This window comes from Rhinolophus sinicus, chromosome 14, assembly GCF_057876585.1.
Source record: "Rhinolophus sinicus isolate RSI-liver-muscle chromosome 14, RSI-T2T, whole genome shotgun sequence".
NCBI classification, from domain to species: domain Eukaryota; kingdom Metazoa; phylum Chordata; class Mammalia; order Chiroptera; family Rhinolophidae; genus Rhinolophus; species Rhinolophus sinicus.
Genome location: NC_142514.1, coordinates 175022603 through 175041984, shown reverse-complemented (window position 1 = coordinate 175041984; position 19382 = coordinate 175022603). Strand labels below are relative to the sequence as shown.

The 19382-nt window shown below is 35.7% G+C and overlaps 1 protein-coding gene across 5 annotated transcripts in view; it reads left to right on the top strand.

The window, feature by feature from the left end:
- The window catches only part of CKAP5 (cytoskeleton associated protein 5), an 87298-nt gene that overhangs the window by 43166 nt on the left and 24750 nt on the right, over nt 1-19382 (top strand). For all 5 annotated transcript variants that reach the window (XM_019743673.3, XM_019743671.3, XM_019743669.3 and 2 more), the window contains exons 10-24: nt 1348-1437; nt 1551-1715; nt 2272-2400; nt 3175-3357; nt 6238-6351; nt 6636-6746; nt 7726-7818; nt 9251-9436; nt 9879-9973; nt 12401-12458; nt 12546-12671; nt 13290-13426; nt 13571-13745; nt 14334-14447; nt 16028-16156. In XM_019743673.3, coding sequence (XP_019599232.2) covers nt 1348-1437; nt 1551-1715; nt 2272-2400; nt 3175-3357; nt 6238-6351; nt 6636-6746; nt 7726-7818; nt 9251-9436; nt 9879-9973; nt 12401-12458; nt 12546-12671; nt 13290-13426; nt 13571-13745; nt 14334-14447; nt 16028-16156 — 1905 coding nt within the window. The remainder of the gene's footprint in view (nt 1-1347; nt 1438-1550; nt 1716-2271; nt 2401-3174; nt 3358-6237; nt 6352-6635; nt 6747-7725; nt 7819-9250; nt 9437-9878; nt 9974-12400; nt 12459-12545; nt 12672-13289; nt 13427-13570; nt 13746-14333; nt 14448-16027; nt 16157-19382) is intronic.

Sequence of the window (19382 nt, the reverse complement as noted above, 5' to 3'; positions counted from 1 at the left end):
AAAAACAATTTTTAAAATACATTTTAATTTGCTAAATTATAGTTGGATGATTGCCTGGCCCTCTTATTTGAGTTCTGATCCTGGCCTTGTGATATTTAGTTGTGCAGGTTAAAGAATATCTCCAGTGCTTCATAGTTTGGGGATTTCTTCCCCTTCCCCCTTAATGCTGTTTGATAACAAGCATGTTAGTGGTTCAGCTTTATTTTTTTTAGCTAGTTATAAACTGTCTTTTTAGTAATATATATAAAAGTAAACTTTAGCTTTATAGCCATTAAAATATTTTGGTTTTCAATTTTATAATTAACTCCTAGTATTAAAAAGGCTTTTATATTTCATCATGAGAACCATACTCTCCTAATCTGTATCATTTCTGTGAAATCTTGAAAAAAAAATTTTTTTGGATGCCAATGGGCTTTTCCTGTGTCTTTTGGACCTTAACAAACAGCTTTAATTTGCCTGCTAGCACAGTGCTTGGCACTCAATAGATGTATTAGGCATTCAATAAATATTTAATCCATTATTGATAATTTATAAGATAAAAATTATGAAAATTCCAACTTTACTGATCTAAACTAAGTATTTGAATAAGACGATATAATTCTGATCAAAATTGCTGTAATTTCTGGTACTATTTCTTTTTTCTTTAGTGGGCAGGAGACATCAAGTCCAGTGTGGTATATCAGAATCTTGGGGGGGGGCGGGGAGAGGATTATATACTATGCCTGTAAATCCACCTCGCTGAAATTCATTTTGTCTAATAAGAGATGTTAATGACAGAAGTGGCTTTATGGTTGCATATAAGGTACAGAGGCAGAAAAAAGGTTGAGAAGCACTGCCACCATGGTACAGAATGGGAACCCTTAATTATTCTAGCCTAAGTCTTATTCCCTTCAAAAAGGAAATGGCTTTTTATCCAACTTAGATGTTCATTTTTTGTTTGTTTCGGTAGAGCCAAACATTAATAATAGCTTTATTGAAATATAACTTACATACTATAAAATTCACCCTCTTAAAGTATGTAATTCAGTGGTTTTAGGATATTCACAAGGTTGTATAACCATTGCTATCTAATTCCAGAACATTTTTCATCACTCCAAAATGAAACCCTTAGCAGTCACTCCTCATTCTCCTCCTTCTCCCCTCCCCTCAGACCGTGGTGACCACTAATCTACTTTCTGTCTCTACGGATTTGACCTTTCATATAAATGGAATTATACATATGTGGTCCTTTGTGACTGGCTTCTTACAGTTAGCATAATGTTTCCAAGGTTCATCTATATTGTAGCATGTATCAGTATTTCATTCCTTTTTGTTGCCAAGTAATGTTCCAGCTGTTCATTTTTATAGGTTGTGCCAACCATTTTGGAGAAATTCAAAGAGAAGAAGCCTCACGTAGTACAAGCTCTGCAGGAGGCAATGGATGCAATCTTCCTTACTGTAAGTTGACAGCATGAGTCAGTGCTTTTATCAAAAGTAGGTTTTGTCAACGTAATATTTTGATTGTTCTTTACACTTGAGAAGAGCTCACTGACCACATTTTCTTCCTAAAGACCACTCTACAGAACATCAGTGAGGATGTTTTAGCAGTAATGGATAACAAAAATCCTACCATCAAGCAGCAGACATCGCTCTTTATTGCAAGAAGCTTCCGCCACTGCACTGCCTCTACCCTGCCAAAGAGCTTGCTGAAGCCCTTTTGTGCTGCTCTACTTAAGGTATAGACTCTCTTTGAAGTTGGAATATTTTCTATCTCAGAAAGATTTTTTTATTTCCTACTAATTATGTATAGTGACTACTTGACTCTCAGACTGTAGATTGTGGTCTTTTGAGGAACAGACCCTCTGCAACTTTGGAAACTGAATCCAAATTCTTGTGTTGTTGTGTTCCTAGTCTTGAAGCACAAGTTAACTTTATGATTCCACTAACTGCTAAACATTTTGTTTCTTCTTTGGCCCATTTACTGGTGTTCGGTTGGATCTGGCCCAGCACAGGCATATACTTTGGAGTATTTGAAGATCATTTGAGTGTGAGGCATTTTAGATAGAGGGCAGGAGGAAAGGAGGCACTTACGTGCTGAATGGATTCTCAGAGGTTTCCTTAAAAAAAAAATTTGTGAAAGAATAACTGTTAATTGGCAAAAGAAAAGGTACACTTAGCTTCAGTGAATTGTAAAAGGCAAATTCTTTATCCAACCATCATCAATCTGAATTAAAATCAGTAATACCTAAAGCACCTTGTATTAAGATCATTTTGTTTACTTCCGGACTGTAGCACATCAATGATTCTGCTCCTGAAGTCAGAGATGCTGCATTTGAAGCACTGGGTACTGCTCTGAAGGTGGTCGGTGAGAAAGTAGTAAACCCATTCTTAGTCGATGTGGACAAACTCAAGCTTGATAAGGTGGGTTAGTAATGGACTATAATGAAATTGGACAGCAGTCCAGTCTCTGCATTACAGCTTTATTTCAATTTTGTCTGTTCTGCTTCATTAAGATAAACATGCTGATACCAACTCGTGAAATTTAGTTCATTACCACTGGTAGTTCAAACCTAGAGTTTAAAAACATAGCTTTTGAAGATTTAAATTTTATCCCAAGCTGCAGTAATCATATTAGGAGAAATTATCTTTCAAATCATACAAAAAAATAAAGCTAAATGACCACAATCTGTAGAGGAGGTGAAAACAGTGTTTTAAGATAAATTTGTTTCTAATATCTGGAAAATTACCTTTCTAAACATGAATGTCGTCTATCAAAAATGTGGTTATTATAAGTTTGTTATAATTGTAATTTGTGTAGAAATAAAATGTAAGAAAGTCCGGATAATTTATCTTTGTTGAAAAGGAAACTTTTCGGGTGGGGGGTGGGGGGTGGGAGATGAGGGTAAGGGGGATCGAATATATGGTGATGGAAGGAGAACTGACTCTGGGTGATGAACACACAATGGGATTTATAGATGATGTAATACAGAATTGTACACCTGAAATCTATGTAATTTTGCTAACAATTGTCACCCCAATAAATTTAATAAAATAAAATTTGGAAAAAAAAAGAAAAGGAAACTTTTCTCTCTGAATGCTCATGTAGTTGTGATTTAGGTGACCTATTAAGTAATAATGTAGTGATTGTGTTTCAAAATTGGGCTTAATGATATTCATCTCAACTTTATTCTCCAGATCAGAGAGTGTTCAGAAAAAGTAGAGCTGGTACATGGTAAGAAAGCTGGACTGGCAGCTGAAAAGAAGGAATTCAAACCTGTGCCGGGAAGGACTGCTGCTTCAGGGGCTGCAGGAGATAAGGACACAAAGGACATTTCAGCACCCAAACCAGGACCCTTAAAAAAGGCTCCTGCTACTAAGGTTCATACATGACTTGGAAAATATGCTTTAAAAATTAGAATTTGTAAGCTAGAGTCTCAGGTTCATGGTTGTCCTTCCAGTATGATTTCATTTGAGATGGGAACTCCTTACCACATTCAAAATATAGCAGAACATTCATTCATGAAGTCAGAATAGTCCAACAATACATTTGTTTATTTGAAATTTTAATAGAGATAAAAATGGTAATGGAAGTACAGGAGTGCATTTTAAGAGATCAGAAAGTATCATTAAATAATGAAATAAAATGCAGCAAGGCACTTGATGTTGGTAACATCACCTTCATCATTTTGCTAATAATGCTGCTGAATTGCATCACCAAGTCTCCATACCAGTCCAGGTCTTGTTAGCTTTGTATAGTGTAGAAGAAGGGAAAATGCCCAAGGGTAAATACAGAATTCTTTTAGTGAATACTTGTCCTATGGACTCTCTTAAGCATGAACTTACCTATTGCATATGCAAAAAGTTTGATTCTCTTTCCCCACCCTGAACCCCAGCGTGGAATTAGGGAAAAAGAACTGATAGTTGAGTGAGCATCACTTCATAGAGCATTTTACCTACATAATTTCATGTAATCAACCCTTGAGATAGTGTTTTGTGATCCCTGTGTTTCCAGAAAAGGAAACTGAGGCTCAGCAAGGTTAAATGTCCTGCACAGGCTCTTACAATTTTACAGTTCACTCTGATATTTATTTTTATCATTCCCTTGTTTGTTTACCCTGTCTCTCCATACCATACTGTAAATGTTAAAGGATGAGATCTTGTCACTGCTTGATCCCTCATGCATAGAGAGGCTCTGGCACGTAGCAGGAATTTAGCATATAATTTGTTGAATGACTAAAGGTGTAGAACTGGGACTCAAACCCAAGTTTCTCTAGCTACAGAGTTTGTGTACATTCTTACATATTATGCTGTTTCTTCAGCATTCTATTATAGAGTGTTGGCAGCTATTTGGTCCTTTCTCACAAGCTCCTGCCTCTGAAAAATGACCTGGGCACAATACCTTGAGACCTTTTCTTACCTTGCTGAGTGAACCCTTGCATGCTAGCTGGCTTTCTCTTATGAGGAATTCTTTTTTTGAAAAAATACATACATATATATGGGTTGCAACCTGCTTCAATTCCTCTTTTGAAAAGATAAGTAGGACAGTATCAGCCAGTAAACCTACTAAGCCAATAAACATATATGTCTGGTAAAAAAAGAAGAAAAATAGATTTATTAATTGAGGTACCTCTATACAGAGAGTGCTATTATAGGACGGGATCCAGAAGAGGTGTTCTAGTTAATGAAAGGGTATAAAATTTTCCATTTTTAGAATTAGAAAACAATTAAATCTCTCATTATGGGGTTATTAATATGAACCAACAAAATCATACTGCTGACATAAACCATCAAGTATTAGAGGTTTCCATTTAATTCAAAACCAGTATCTTAGTTTTTAACTGCACCTTTAAAGCTTAGAATATGTTCAAAATAATGTTGGTTTCAGAATAGGTATGGCTGTTGAAGACTAATTTGGTCCTCTGGCATTTTATATTTTCTTTTTAGCTTTGGGGCATTGCTTAACAAGTATCCAAAAATAGGTAGAGGGAATGATGTAAACAGTGATGTGTGTTGCCATATTAATGTTACTGCCATTGGCTGTGTACCTTGTGATAAACTGCTATTTTCTTATGACCTTTCAATACTGGGGTGAAATACATTTAAATCAAGATATTTAAATAGAATATTCACAGATAGAATCCAATGAGTACAGTAAAAAGTGTGACCAACTGAAGTTTATTCCAGGATTGCAAGGATGGTTTGATGTTAATATTAGAAAATTCACTAAATTTATAGATGACAAGAAATCTAATTTCAGACACTAGAAAGGAATATAATAAATTTCAACATATCTTCTTGATAAAAATTTTTAACCACATAGAAATGAATACTTTGACGTGACTAAATATATATGGAGAGAGCAACCAATAGCAGTAGACACAGCAAACCAAAAGTCAACATCATGCTTAATAATAATGAAATACTAAAAGTATTCCTATTAAAGTGAGAAGTAAAGGAAAAAAATGCCTGCTGGTACCATTATTGTTTAATAATGCTCTGCAATCAGACAAAAAAATAAAGTAAGAGGTGTTAATATGAGGAAAGGAAGGAAAAGGCAAAATTAGCATTTCTGTAGATTATATAATTATATACTTGGTAAAGCCAAGCAAGTCAACTGAAAAATTACTAAAACAATAATAAAGATTCAGTGAGACGGCCAATCTTCAACATAACTAGAACACTCATTCTTCTGTAACTGGGGAACCTTGTGATTAAGTAGTAAGTAAATGTTGTAGCTTAGAAATTGTCCTTTACTATTATAGGAGAGTCCGAAGTATCAAATGTTAATTCTCAAATTAATCTGTAAATGTAATATAATTCCAGTCCATCATTTTTATTTCATTTATCTCATTAGCTCATTCTGAGTTAGAGGTTCTTAAAATGGGATCTACAGAGTCCCCTATAAATGGTCTTCAGAAGGTCTGTCTGCCTTTGAAACTGCTAAATACTGTGAACACCAAAAATATGTTGTGGTTTTTGTTGTTGTTATTGATTGAGCGATCCCTCATTTAAAAAACATTTTTTATTGAGGTACACTTGACATATAACATTGTATTAGTTCCATTTGTACAACTTAATGAATCAGTATTTGTATATATTGCAAAATGATCACAATAAATCTAGTTAATCTGTCACTATACATAGTTACAGTGATCCCCCATTTTAGTCAAATTTTCAAGAAGTCTCTGGGCCACAAAAGTTTAAGAACCACTGTTCTAAATCCTTAAGTGGTATAATATTCTTTGTAATTGTTTTTAGGCTGGCGGGCCACCTAAGAAGGGGAAACCAACTGCACCAGGAGGCCCAGGGAGTGCTGGAACCAAGAACAAGAAAGGACTGGAGACCAAAGAAATAGTGGAGCCTGAGCTCTCGGTCAGTATTATACAGTATGCCTCAAGCTCATGAAACCATGAAAAGTCATTATGAGAAGATTTGAGTTGTTTCTTTGCTGAGTTCTACAATATATAGTTGATTGATACTTTTTAGCTTCTTGAAACTGTGCCTTAGATAAACTCCTTTATGGTAATAAAATAGAAGCCTCAGATACTATAATGTACCTACAGGATTGTTCTTACAGCTTTCGCTGGGATATTTTTACGTTCTTACCATCTGTTTCCTTAAGCAATTTTTAATTTTAATGTTTTTGTATCTTACAGCTAGAAGTATGTGAAGAAAAAGCTTCAGCTGTGCTTCCTGCTACCTGTATACAGCTTCTAGACAGCAGTAACTGGAAGGAAAGGCTTGCTTGTATGGAAGAGTTCCAAAAAGTAGGTACATAAGGATGAGTTAAGTGTGAAAGAAAATTCATGATATAGAAGTGATGAAATTGACAAGTGAAGGACTTGTCCTGGTTGCTGTGTTTTATAATCAGTGAACACGTTTCAGGGTGTCAACTAAAGATGAGGTGGATATTTTTGGGTTTTTTGCCGTGTTAGTATTTGTCTTTCAGCATCTTCTTCCTATGGTTTCTATAAGCTCATAACTTAGTACTTACTCAAGAAAATTAGCTTCATTCTGAATTATAAGGTTTAGATGAATTTTAATATTGTGGTATTTGTTCATTAATATTATTAGGCAAACAGATCTCTCCACTTAAACCACCCCTCATCCATTTCTGTTTCTCTCTTTGTCGTCCTGGTTCGTGGAAGAACAGACATTGTCACTGGGTATGAGAAGCTCCTCTCAACAATCTATGTTGCAGAAAAGGAGCATGGTAGTTCATTTTGGCATGTACTCTGTGATTCTAAGGAGGAGGGGTGTGGAGAAACTGGAAGAACACTGGGACTGAGGCAGGAATCCTGGCTTCCAGTCCTGCATCTGCCATGTGTCGGGTTTAGACCTGAGCTTGTGCATCTTTGAAACTGAATACTTTTAACCACTTTTAACCTACCCTACTTTGCTGTGTTTTTAGGAAAATCAAGTAAGTCAAAATATGAAGCAATTTCTGCCACACATTAGGCAAATGAAAACTGTGTTACTATTACTTTCCTTGGAGTAAATTATTTGTGAATTTCTAAAATGGGGTGGGGGGGAGTTTCAATTGTATTGATATAAGGACCATACACCAAACATCCAACTTAAGAAATAAAGCATTATAACAGAATTATATAAGCTTTCTCTATAACACTCTTCATTTCTATTTTCCTCCCTTCTTCAGAGGCAACCACCTTATTTGATTTTGATATATACTGTTCCCTTGGGACTACTCATTACCCCTTAACTCTTATTCTCCTGTTTTACTTCAAGGCTGTTGAACTAATGGACCGAACTGATATGCCATGCCAGGCGTTAGTGAGGATGCTGGCCAAAAAACCTGGATGGAAAGAAACTAATTTTCAGGTATTTTTAAATTAGAGATGTACTATCTTTATTTGAAGCAAGAGGGAGTATTTTGAGGGGGATTAATGGTGATGTGTCTTTTACTGTAATAAATTTTTTCAATTTAAACATTCACTGTATTTTTTTTATCACACCTCATGGATACATATATATCCTGTATAACAACTTTATTGAGAGTGTAAAACTCACTGTTTGAAAGTATACAATGCAGCGGTTTTTAGTATATTCACATAGTTCTGCAACTCCTCCCACTGTATAATTTTAGGATATTTTCATCACCCCAAAAAGAAACCCCATACCCATCAGCAGTCACTGTCTATTCTTCCCCAAGTCCCCATCCTCCCATTCTCTGGCACCTATTAATCTGTGTTCTGTTTCTGTGGATTACTTCTGGACATTTCATATAAATGGAATGATACAATATGTGACCTTTTGTTGTGTCTTCCTTTACTTAACATAGTGTTTTCACTGTTCATCCATATTGTAGCATATATCAACTCTGCATTTATTTTTATTGCTAAATAATATTCCATTGTATGGATGTACAACATTCTATTTCCCCGTCCTAAGTTGATGAGCATTTGCATTGTTTCTACTTTTTGGCTATCGTGACTAACGCTGCAATGCACATTTGTGTACAAGTTTTTGTGAACATGTTTTTAATTCTCTTGAGTATATATACCTACAAGTTGAATTCCTGGGTCATATGGTAACTTTATGTTTAACCTTTTTGAGGGACTGCCGCACTGTTCTGCAAAGTTGTGCCCCATTTTATATTCCCACCAGCAATGCAAGAGAGTTCCAGTTTCTCTACATCCTCACCAACATTTGTTATTAAAATATTCAAACAGGGACAAAGGGAAAGATTTATGGGCAAAGGGGTCCCAAGTCCCATATATCTGCCATCATTGCATTAACATCTTTAAATGGTTTCCCACAGCTTCTTTCATTTTTCCACTTAAAAATCTACAGGTTCTTTAAATCTCTCAAATTCCGTTGTGTGTGTATGTGTGAGGGTTATAGTTTTTTGTGGGCAACTCTAGTAGGAACTCGGAGTTACATAGTTAGTATGGTCATTTATTATGTATTTCAAGATCTGTATTCAGTGCTATATGATAATAGTCAAATGAGGAAGAGAATATAGAAATTATATTTTTCAATTCATATACTTCTCCCATGTGGTAACACTGTTAATATTTTAAAACATTGAGTGGTTTGGTTTTTTTCTCTCTTAGCTGTCACTTAGCTACTTTAATCGGTAACAGTTAAAAGATAAAAGTTATTTTGCTTCTTTGTTTAAAATTCTGGTTTTAGTTTGGTTATGTTCTCATCTGTCCTTACCTGTGTTACATCTTCAGGCTACTAGAAAAATAAGTACATAAACAAATGTCTTTGGCTTACTCGTATCTCGGTGATAACTATCCTCACTCAGGTGATGCAGATGAAGCTTCACATAGTGGCTTTGATTGCCCAGAAGGGACATTTTTCAAAAACTTCAGCTCAGATTGTCTTGGATGGCCTTGTAGACAAGATTGGAGATGTGAAATGCGGGAACAATGCAAAAGAAGCTATGACAGCAATAGCCGAAGCTTGTATGTTGCCATGGACAGCTGAACAGGTTCGTGACACAGAGCTTCTTCCCCCAAGTTTTCTGAGTTTTTCCCCAAATTTTAATATAAGGTTACTAATTAAGCTTTAGTTCTTCTCAAGTAAAGCCATTTTTGATACTGTGTTTTTGTTTTTACCGTTAATAACACACTGTTGCCTGCTAATTAAAGTTTATCTTAGTCAAGAATATTCTATAAAAGATGGGAATAATTTTCTCTTAAGACATTATAATCCAAAGTGATCACTAATAAAAAGCTGTAAACAGTCCAGAAGGCTTTTGATACTACTGTCATTTACCTCATTTTCTTGTGTAAGTTAAAGATTTCATTCGTAAAGGCATTCCTGAAATTGTTTTAGTATCAGGAAAACCAGGCTTACTCTACTTCTGACTTAATGTCATGCTTCATTTCTGTGAGAGAAAACAGATCCATTTTTTCTCCCTACTGCTACAGGTTATGTCAATGGCTTTCTCACAGAAGAATCCCAAGAATCAATCAGAAACTCTGAATTGGCTGTCAAATGCAATAAAAGAATTTGGTTTTTCTGGGTAAGTAAGAAAGAAATCCAGTACAAAATACTTAAATGTTTTGCCAGTCTCTAACTGGTGATTATATTTGTTATAGCTATCTCTGCTTATTTCCGAGAAGCCAGAGCTGGGTTACATAATTTATATAAAACAACGTTTGTTCCTCAGAAGTTTATACAGATGCTCTTTGGCTTATGACGGGGTTACATCCTGATAAACCCACTGTAAGTTGAAAATATCATACTTTGAAAATGCCTTTAATACACCTAACCTGCACATCATAGCTTAGTCTAGACTATGTTAAACATGCTCAGAGCCCTTACATTAGCCTACAGTTGGGCAAAATCGTCTAACACAAAGCCTGTTTTTTAATTAAGTATTGGATATTTCATGTAATGTAGAATGCATATCTCTTTTACGCCATCATAAAGTTGAAAAATCGTAAGTCAAACCATCATAAGTCAAAGACTATCTGTATTGATTTGTGCTCCTGCATTTTGGGATCTACTAACGTTAGTATTCTCTAAGTTGATTTCCCTCAAGTGTTACTAACTGTCCCACAGAAAAGCCAGTTGCAAGGATCTCTAGTCAAATACATTTGGAAATTGCTACATTTAATCACATGTTTAGAGACCTGTAGTGTACACTGGGGAATTAAAGGCAATCCATGCCAATGGAGAAGCTTGTTTAACTCTATTTAACCGACTGTTTCTCAAACTTATTTGCATATTGAACACATTTGTTTTATTTAATAAAATTTTATAGCGTTTATACCAGGCACTTTCTAAATAATAATTCATTTGATTTAATCTTCATATAAACCATGTGAGGGATTGTTATCTCCATTTTATAGATGAGTAAACTAGGGCACAGAAAGCTTAAGTAATCTGCCCAAGTCACAGCTAGGAAGTGGCAAAGCCAAGATTTGAACACAGGCATTCTGGTTCCAGGAGAGAATATTATAAATAACTGCTATGGTATGTTGCCTTTCTCTGTGCCATGCTGCTTTTTATAACATGCCTCTTAATAATCTTACAAAACAGTGTTCTAAGTTCTACCAAATGAAGAAACACTACTCTAGAAGTTATCATTCAAGTGTCATTCAAGCAAAAAATTGTGTAGTAGCTGTAGTGTCCTCCCATAGTTGAGGGTATTGTTATAATCCTTTCTTAATTATATAGTTTTTGATGTAAAACTAATCTCTTGGCATAACAGAAAAGCCAAGTGAACATTTTTCTCTTTTTTAATTCATCGGTGATCTTTCATTCATTCATTTATGTAACAACTACGTATGAGCACCTGTCATAGTCATTCATTTATTCTAGGCCTTAGGAATACATCGTGGACGCGATTAAGTTCCTTCTTTCATGGGATTTATATTTGAGTAACAAGAAATGACAATGAACAGTAAAAAATATATCTGGAGATATAAGAGCAACAGAATAAAAATAAAGGATAAGGGGTCAGGTGGTATCACTTTGGAGTGGTTGGAATGGTGCTATTTTCTCTAGGGTAGAATAAGAGTACTTCCTGAAACAATGACGTTTGAGCAGAGACCTTTAGGTCATGGGGGAGCTAGCTGTGACCATCTGGCAGAAGAATATTCTAGACCAAGAGAACAGCAAGTATAGAAACCATATGGTAGGAACACATGTGATGTATTTAAAAATAGCAAGGAGTGATTGTTCTTCAGAGTGTAGCTGGAGAAGAATAAGTGAGGAGTAGAGAGTGGTGAGAGATAAGATCAGAGAAAGAAAAGGAGTCCAGGTCATATAGGGCCTCTGAGTTTTGAATAAGCTGGAAACCATGAGAGGGTTTTGTTTTGAGCACAAAACTAATAGGATCGTTGACTGTAGTCAGGGAACAGACAGTGAGGAGTGAGGGCAGAAGCAGGGAGACTACTTAGTAGGCTATTGGAATAAGCCTGTCAAGAAATTATAGTGGCTTGGACGTAGTTTGTAGAGGTGGAAGTGTTATGACTCAGAGTATGTTTTGAAAGTAGAACTGAACAGGATATTGGGCGTAAGAGAGAGGAGTCAAGGATGACTCAAGTCAAGGATGGCCTGAGCCTCTGGGAGAGTGATGTGGCTCTTCACTGAGGTAGGGAAGACCGGGAAGGACAGGTTTGGGGTTGGGGTGTGAACAACCAGGAGTTTGGTTTTGACAGATGTAGGATGGCATTTGTTAGATGTACACATGGAAGTGTCACAAAAACAGGTGGGTATCTGAATCTGCAGTTCAGGAGAGAAGTCAACACTGGTTATAGGAGTAATGAGCATATAGATAGTATTTAAAGCTCACTGTAAAGGAGTGTGCAAAGAGAATAGGTGAGATTCCAGGGACATAACCACAGGGAGCCAGTTCTAGAGCCTGGCTTTATAAATTCGATTGATTTGTTTTTATAAATTTGATTCGTTTGTTTTTAATTCTAAATATTACTTCTTGTAGATTGAATGTGAAAGCTTTCATTAGCAATGTGAAGACAGCTCTTGCTGCAACTAACCCAGTGAGTACATACCAGCTCATACGGGAACATTACAGCAATCTTTGTGGTTCTGCTCTGATTTGGAAAACTTTTTGTTCTGTCTGCCAGGCTGTGAGGACTTCTGCCATTACCCTGCTTGGTGTGATGTACTTGTATGTTGGTCCCTCTTTGCGAATGTTCTTTGAGGATGAGAAGCCTGCCCTCCTATCCCAGATAGATGCAGAATTTGAGAAGGTAAAGATTTCACAAATTATACGATCTATTGGTGGGCTTGAGAAAGCGCATGTTAGTTAAGCTTAAACTTTTAACTCTTTGGAATGAAGAATACGTATGTATTTGCATTTATATGCATAAATTATCCCTGGGACGACTTCATAAGAAATTGATGACTGTGACTAAGAGAACAGGGTAGCTGTGGTGGAGGATGGGAGTTTCCTCTTTATATCCTTTGTGCCTTCAGAATTTCAAACATTTTTTGAATGTATGACCTATTCAAAAAGTACATTAAATATAACATTTTAAAAAATTTTTTTAGTAAAAAATCTTGACTCTCCTTGAATAAACTTTCTAATGGAAATTGCTAAGTTTTGGCAGGCATTCCTGATTGAGAATGATTGGCAGGCATTCATGATTGACAGCTTCATGACTGAGAAATCGGATTCTAATAGGTTTATATAAAAGTATCGTTTGCCATGTAATGTCAAAATTAGAATCTAAATAGGAATTGAGACGTGTACTGTGCAAATATTAAGTATTATAGAGAAACATGGAAATTTGACATGCACCATTCTCTAACTTGTTTGCTCTCATCAAGTTCTCACCTCACTGGTGGATTTCTTTGTTTGCGTGTAGATGCAGGGACAGAGCCCACCTGCTCCAACCAGAGGGATTTCCAAACACAGCTCCAGTGGTGCCGATGAAGAAGATGGAGACGAGCCAGATGATGGGGGCAATGATGTTGTGGATCTTTTGCCAAGGACAGAAATCAGGTAGGTTTGCTGGCCATGGTTTATCTGATTTGTTATACTGACTTCTTCGTATGCTGCCTTCTCTTTCTCAGTTAGGGCTACTTCTGTAACAACATTATTCTTTTAGAAGTCTGGGATTAAGGGTTCTGTCTTCTGTTTTTTCAGTGATAAAATCACTTCAGAGTTGGTGTCTAAGATTGGGGACAAAAACTGGAAGATCAGGAAAGAAGGCCTAGATGAAGTAGCAGGTATTATCAATGAAGCAAAATTTATCCAACCGCATATAGGTGAACTTCCAACTGCCTTGAAAGGTCGACTCAATGATTCAAATAAAATCTTGGTACGTAGAAAATGCCTGTTCTTTTTATCTCCCCTCTTTCCCCTGTAGGAGGTTCCTTTTCAATGTAATCATCACCAGCAAAAAAAATGACTGGTCACTTTATTTGCTTTGAACTAGAAATAGCTTCCTTTAATTTCTTAAGTGTTCCTTAAGATATGTTGGTAGATGGCAGGTTTATTAATCAAATTTTGATGAAACTCAGATTTGCTGTTTACAGGATTCGAATATTAAATATGTTTATACAAAACCGCTTGTAGTACACATAAACATGCTTAATTTCTAATTTTTAAATTTGGATTTTTATGTCAGGATTTTCTTAAACTTGGCTTTACCTTACTTTAAAGTTATAAAGCAATATAATCTTTGGTCTAAAATTCTAATAGTCCAATGTTATAAGCTGATGATAAAAGGAGAAGCCACCACCTGAAAATTATTCATAAGCTAATTAGAGTATCATCATAAAGCGCTGGTTTCCCTGTCTCTTAACTTCCCCAGTAACTCCTATGCATTGACTACACAGCAGCAAGCTTACGAAACTGTACACAGCTTGCTCGTGATTTGAACACAGTGTTGGCTCTTTCCACTCAGGTGCAGCAGACGTTGAATATCCTCCAGCAGTTGGCAGTGGCCATGGGCCCAAACATCAAGCAACATGTGAAGAACTTAGGCATCCCTATCATCACCGTCCTTGGAGACAGCAAGGTAAACCTGACTCTTCCGTGCAGCTCCGTTCTGGAGGAAGCCGGCCACACTCGGGCTAAGAATAGCTCTCTTTTCTTACATGTAAGAGTACATGTCCACAGTTTATAACCTCTGTAGAAAAGAGAGCATTAAGAGGAAAACAGGAAACATTTTACCTCCCAGGCAGTATTAATGTAACCAGGTATATCACTTACTAGCTTTGTGACCCTTAGCTAAATTATTTCTCTTTTGCAAATCATTTTCTTTATCTGTGAAATTTAATTCTTATAGAATTAAATAAAGCGTCTGTACATAAAGTACCTGTACCTGTTTCATATAGTATGAGCTCAAAAATGGTTGCTATTAGGATTATGACATCGCTGTTAAAAGTATTGGTATAAAGAATAGTATTGGTATACAAAAGTATTGGTATGAAGTATTGGTGTAAAGAATAAATACAGGAATTTTTGGATCATGTATTTTCTACCATTTTTCCCTGGGCTACCAGAGCAGGATCCTCTAGTGCTTCAGTAAGATATTGGCAATCTCACAGTCCTAGAATTAGTCTCATTGAATGTTGCAATCCTCTTCTATTTAGCCCTAGATTGAATATTTGAATGTCTCTTTATTTTTGTGTAATTCATTTAATGTGAGGAATTGGGCTGTTTAATATTGTTCGTGTCTGTAAGTCCTTCTCATTCTATGAATGCAAATTAGTACAAAAACATAAATGTTATGTTAAGTTGTTATTAATTTCAGACTAACCATTATGAGTTCTCTAACATGTAGAATTACATTCTTTGGCAGATAACCATGGACATAAAAGCCCCCAGAGATTCAGGAAACAAAACGTGAAAATCTGTTCCCCTTACATGATATTTTATGCCTAGGTTACAGTTTTGCCCAATTAACTGAGTACAGGATCTTTATAATTCGGAGTTTTGTGTTTCTACTTTAATATGGAGTTTTAGTACAACTATAGAACTAGCTTATGTTTCAGAGAAAATGGCTCCAAGTTGATAGGTTAGCCAGTAAAGGAACGAACACACATGGTCAGGCAAATTAAGAAAGTTTTTATTGTAAGAGAGAAAAGTATATTGGACTGAGCAAGACTGCTACAGCCCGGGCTGCATGCCTAAAGGAGACTTGCAGCCCCAAAGGAGGGGGTGAGGAGGGTTTTATAGGGGCTGTGCTGACAGGGTAGCATTGTTTGAACAGAAAATTTGCCTGCAAGCCAGTAGCTGTTTTGTGGCATTTTCTGTTATCAGAAGTTTGGCTCTGTCTGCAGGTGCAGGCCAACAGACATTTTGTTGGTTTCTGTCTGTAACCAACAGCCCTTTGGGGTTGCAAGTCTCCTTTAGGCATGCTGCAGCCCAGGCTGTAGCAGTCTTTGGCTCTGTCTGTGAGTCAAGGTCTCTGAGACCTAATGTTCAGAGACCTAACATTAAGTCAAGGTCTCTTACATTCAGAGACCTAACACAGATATGTTCACGTGAACCTTAGAGAAGCCTCCATTGTTGATGTTCACAAAGTAACAAACTTTTTATTTATTTCCTCTAAACCCTAGTTGGTTATCTTTGCTAATTCTCTCCTCCATTCAGAACAATGTTCGAGCTGCTGCCTTAGCAACTGTGAATGCTTGGGCAGAACAGACTGGCATGAAGGAATGGTTGGAGGGAGAAGACCTTTCCGAAGAACTCAAAAAGGAAAATCCTTTCCTGAGGCAAGAGGTTAGTACTACAAATATCATGTACTTTACTGATGTCTTTTACCTACATAGAGGCTTGGACCTACCTAAGAAATACACATACATGGACAGAATGTGTTTCATTATAAACCAGTTAATAAACTGAAATCAAGTTCCTGGAGCTTTTGTATTCATCTGCATCTTTTTTTCCCCTTTTATGTGCTTTTTTAAATAATAAAACTTGTTAAAGGACTAGCCTTTTTGTGAATTTTTTTCATTTCTTGCACTCTTAAATAGTGAAATAAGGTTTTAATCAGAATATAAAAATACAGTTAACATTCAAAAATCCATCAATGTAATCCATTATACCAACAGGCTAAACAAGAAAAATTACGAGAGCATATCAACTGACAAAGGATTTGAAAAAATCCAACACTTATTCGTGATTAAAAAAAAACCAAAACTCTCAGCAAGTTGATAATAGAAGAGAATTACCTCAACTTGATTAAGAACATCTACAAAACCTTCTATGGATAATATCACACTTAATGGTGAAAGCCTGGATACTTTCCCCCTAAGAGCAGGAACAAAGCAGGAATGTCCACTTTCACTATTATTCAGAATAGTACTAGAAGTTCTAGTCACTGCAACAGGGCAAGAAAAAGAAATGAAAGTAATACAGATTAGAAAAAGACTAAATTAAACTATCCGTAATTGCAGAAAACATGACTGTCTGCATAGGAAATCCCAAGGCAAATAAATCCCATCTGCAAATAAACTCCTAGAACTAATAATTGAGTTCAGTAAGATTGCAGGATACAAAATCAACACACAAAAATCAATCATTTCTTTATAATACTCGTACAATGAACATGTGAAAACGAAAATTAATACCATTTACAATCACTCCAAAGAAAATGAAATCCTTAGATATACATTTAACAAAACAAATATAGAATATCCATATTGAAAATTACAGACTGCTGATGAAAGAATTTAAGGAAGACCCAAATAGATGGAGAGACATGCCAAGTTCGTGGATTGGAAAACAACGTAGTAGAGATGTCATTTCTCGCCAAATTGGTATATTGGGTTAATGTAATTCCTATAAAAATTCAGCAAATTTTTTTATAGATAAAGACAAGCTTATTCTAAATTTTATATTCTAGCTAAAACAATCTGGACAAAGAAGGGGAAAATGGAAAGAATCACTCTACCATATATTAAGGCTTACTATATTGCTAATGCAATCAAAACACTGATCTGGGGGGTGGGAGGAGGGAGGTAGACCCAGGTCTGGAACTGAAGAGGGACCCAGAAATAGACCCGCACAAATACAGTCAACTAATTTTTCATAGGGTTACCAAAGTAATTCGGTGGAGGAAGGATAGCCTTTCAACAATTGATTCTGGAGCAATGGACATCCATAGACCAAAACATAAACCTCACAGCTTATACAAAAATTAACTCAAAATGGGTCATAGACTTAAATGTTGAATACAGAACTTTTAAAGGTAACATAGGAGCAGATCTTCAGGATATAGACATTCTTCAGGCAAAGAATTCTTAGACTTGACATCAAAACCACAGTTTATCAAAGGAAAAATTGATAAATTGGAACTCATCAAAACTAAGAACTTTGCAAAAGACTTCATGAAGATGAAAAGACAAGGCTGCAGAGTGGGAGAAAATACTTGCAAACTATATCTGATGAAGAACCATTATCTAGAATATATAAAGAACTCTAAAAACTCAACAGTAAAAAAAATCTAATTAAAAAATGGGCAAAAGACATGAACAGACATTTCACTAAAGAGGATACAGATGGAAAACAAGCTTATGAAAGATGTTCAACATTATTAGCCATCAGGGAAATGCAAATTAAAGCTACAATAAAATATCACTACTCACCTATTAGAATTATTAAATTAAAAAATAGTGAAAACACCAAATGCTGCCAAGGATGTAGAGAAACGTGAACACTGCTGGTGGGAATGTAAAATGGTACAGCCAGTCTGGAGAACAGTTTGGCAGTTTCTTAAAAAATCTAAACGTGTAGTTACTATATGAACCAGTAATTGTAATCTTGGTCATTTATTCCGGAAAAATAAAAATTTATGTTTATAGAGCTTCATTCATAGTAGCCAAAAAACTTGTAACAGCCCAGAGATCCTTCAACAGATGAATGGTTAAACTGTTGTATGTCCATATGTGTAATACCATTTAGCAATAAAAGAAATTAATCATTGATATATGTAATAATTTAGATAAATCTCCAAGGAATTATGCTGAGTAACAAAAACCAATCCCAAACAGTTACATTCTGTGTGGTTCTATTTATATAAAACATTTGAAATGACAAAATAGGGGGCAGCTGGTTAACTCAGTTGGTTAGAGCGCAGTGCTCTTAACAACAAGGTTGCCAGTTCGATCCCCACATAGGCCACTGTGAGCTGCGCCCTCCACAACTAGATTGAAACAACTACTTGACTTGGAGCTGATGGGTCCTGGAAAAACACACTTAAAAATACATAAAATTTTTTTTAAAAAATGACAAAATATTAGAAATGGAGAACAGAGTAGTGGTTACCAGGGATTAAGGTTGGGGGGAAAGAGGAGAGAAATGGGTGTGATTATAAAAGGGGCACACGAGGGATCCTCACGATGGAACTATTCAAAATCTTGACTGCTGGCAGTTATAGTAACATATATGGAATAAAATTGTATAGAATGTACACACGTACACAAATGAGAATAACTAAAACCGGGCAGTCTGAGTAAGATCAGTGGTTTATATCCTGTCAATATCCCCGTTGTTATACATAAGTTTTTTAAAGTGCTACTTATTGGAGGAAATTGAGTAAAGGGTACATGGGCTCTCTCTGTATTATTTCTTATAACTGCAGGTGAATCTATAATCATCTCAATAAAACTCAAAAATAAATATAGATATGAATTGTTTTAGGAGTATGGAGCAAAACTGTCAATGTAAGGCTGAAAACAGAAGTCCTGGTGGAACTTGTCATCTTCTGATCAAATAAATGTTTTGTGTTTTGTCTAGCTGAATAGTTTCTAGAATTAAAAAAAAAAAATTTAGACAAGTGAAAGTTTTTCATCTTTAAAATGCATTAAGAATGGTTAAAACTTTATAATTTAATGCCCAAATATGGTCCAAAAAGCTGTGTCCTTATCTTGAAGATTGTCATCTTTGCATATATTATTTACATATAGCACAGTTCTTAACCAAAGAAAATTACTGATTTCACATT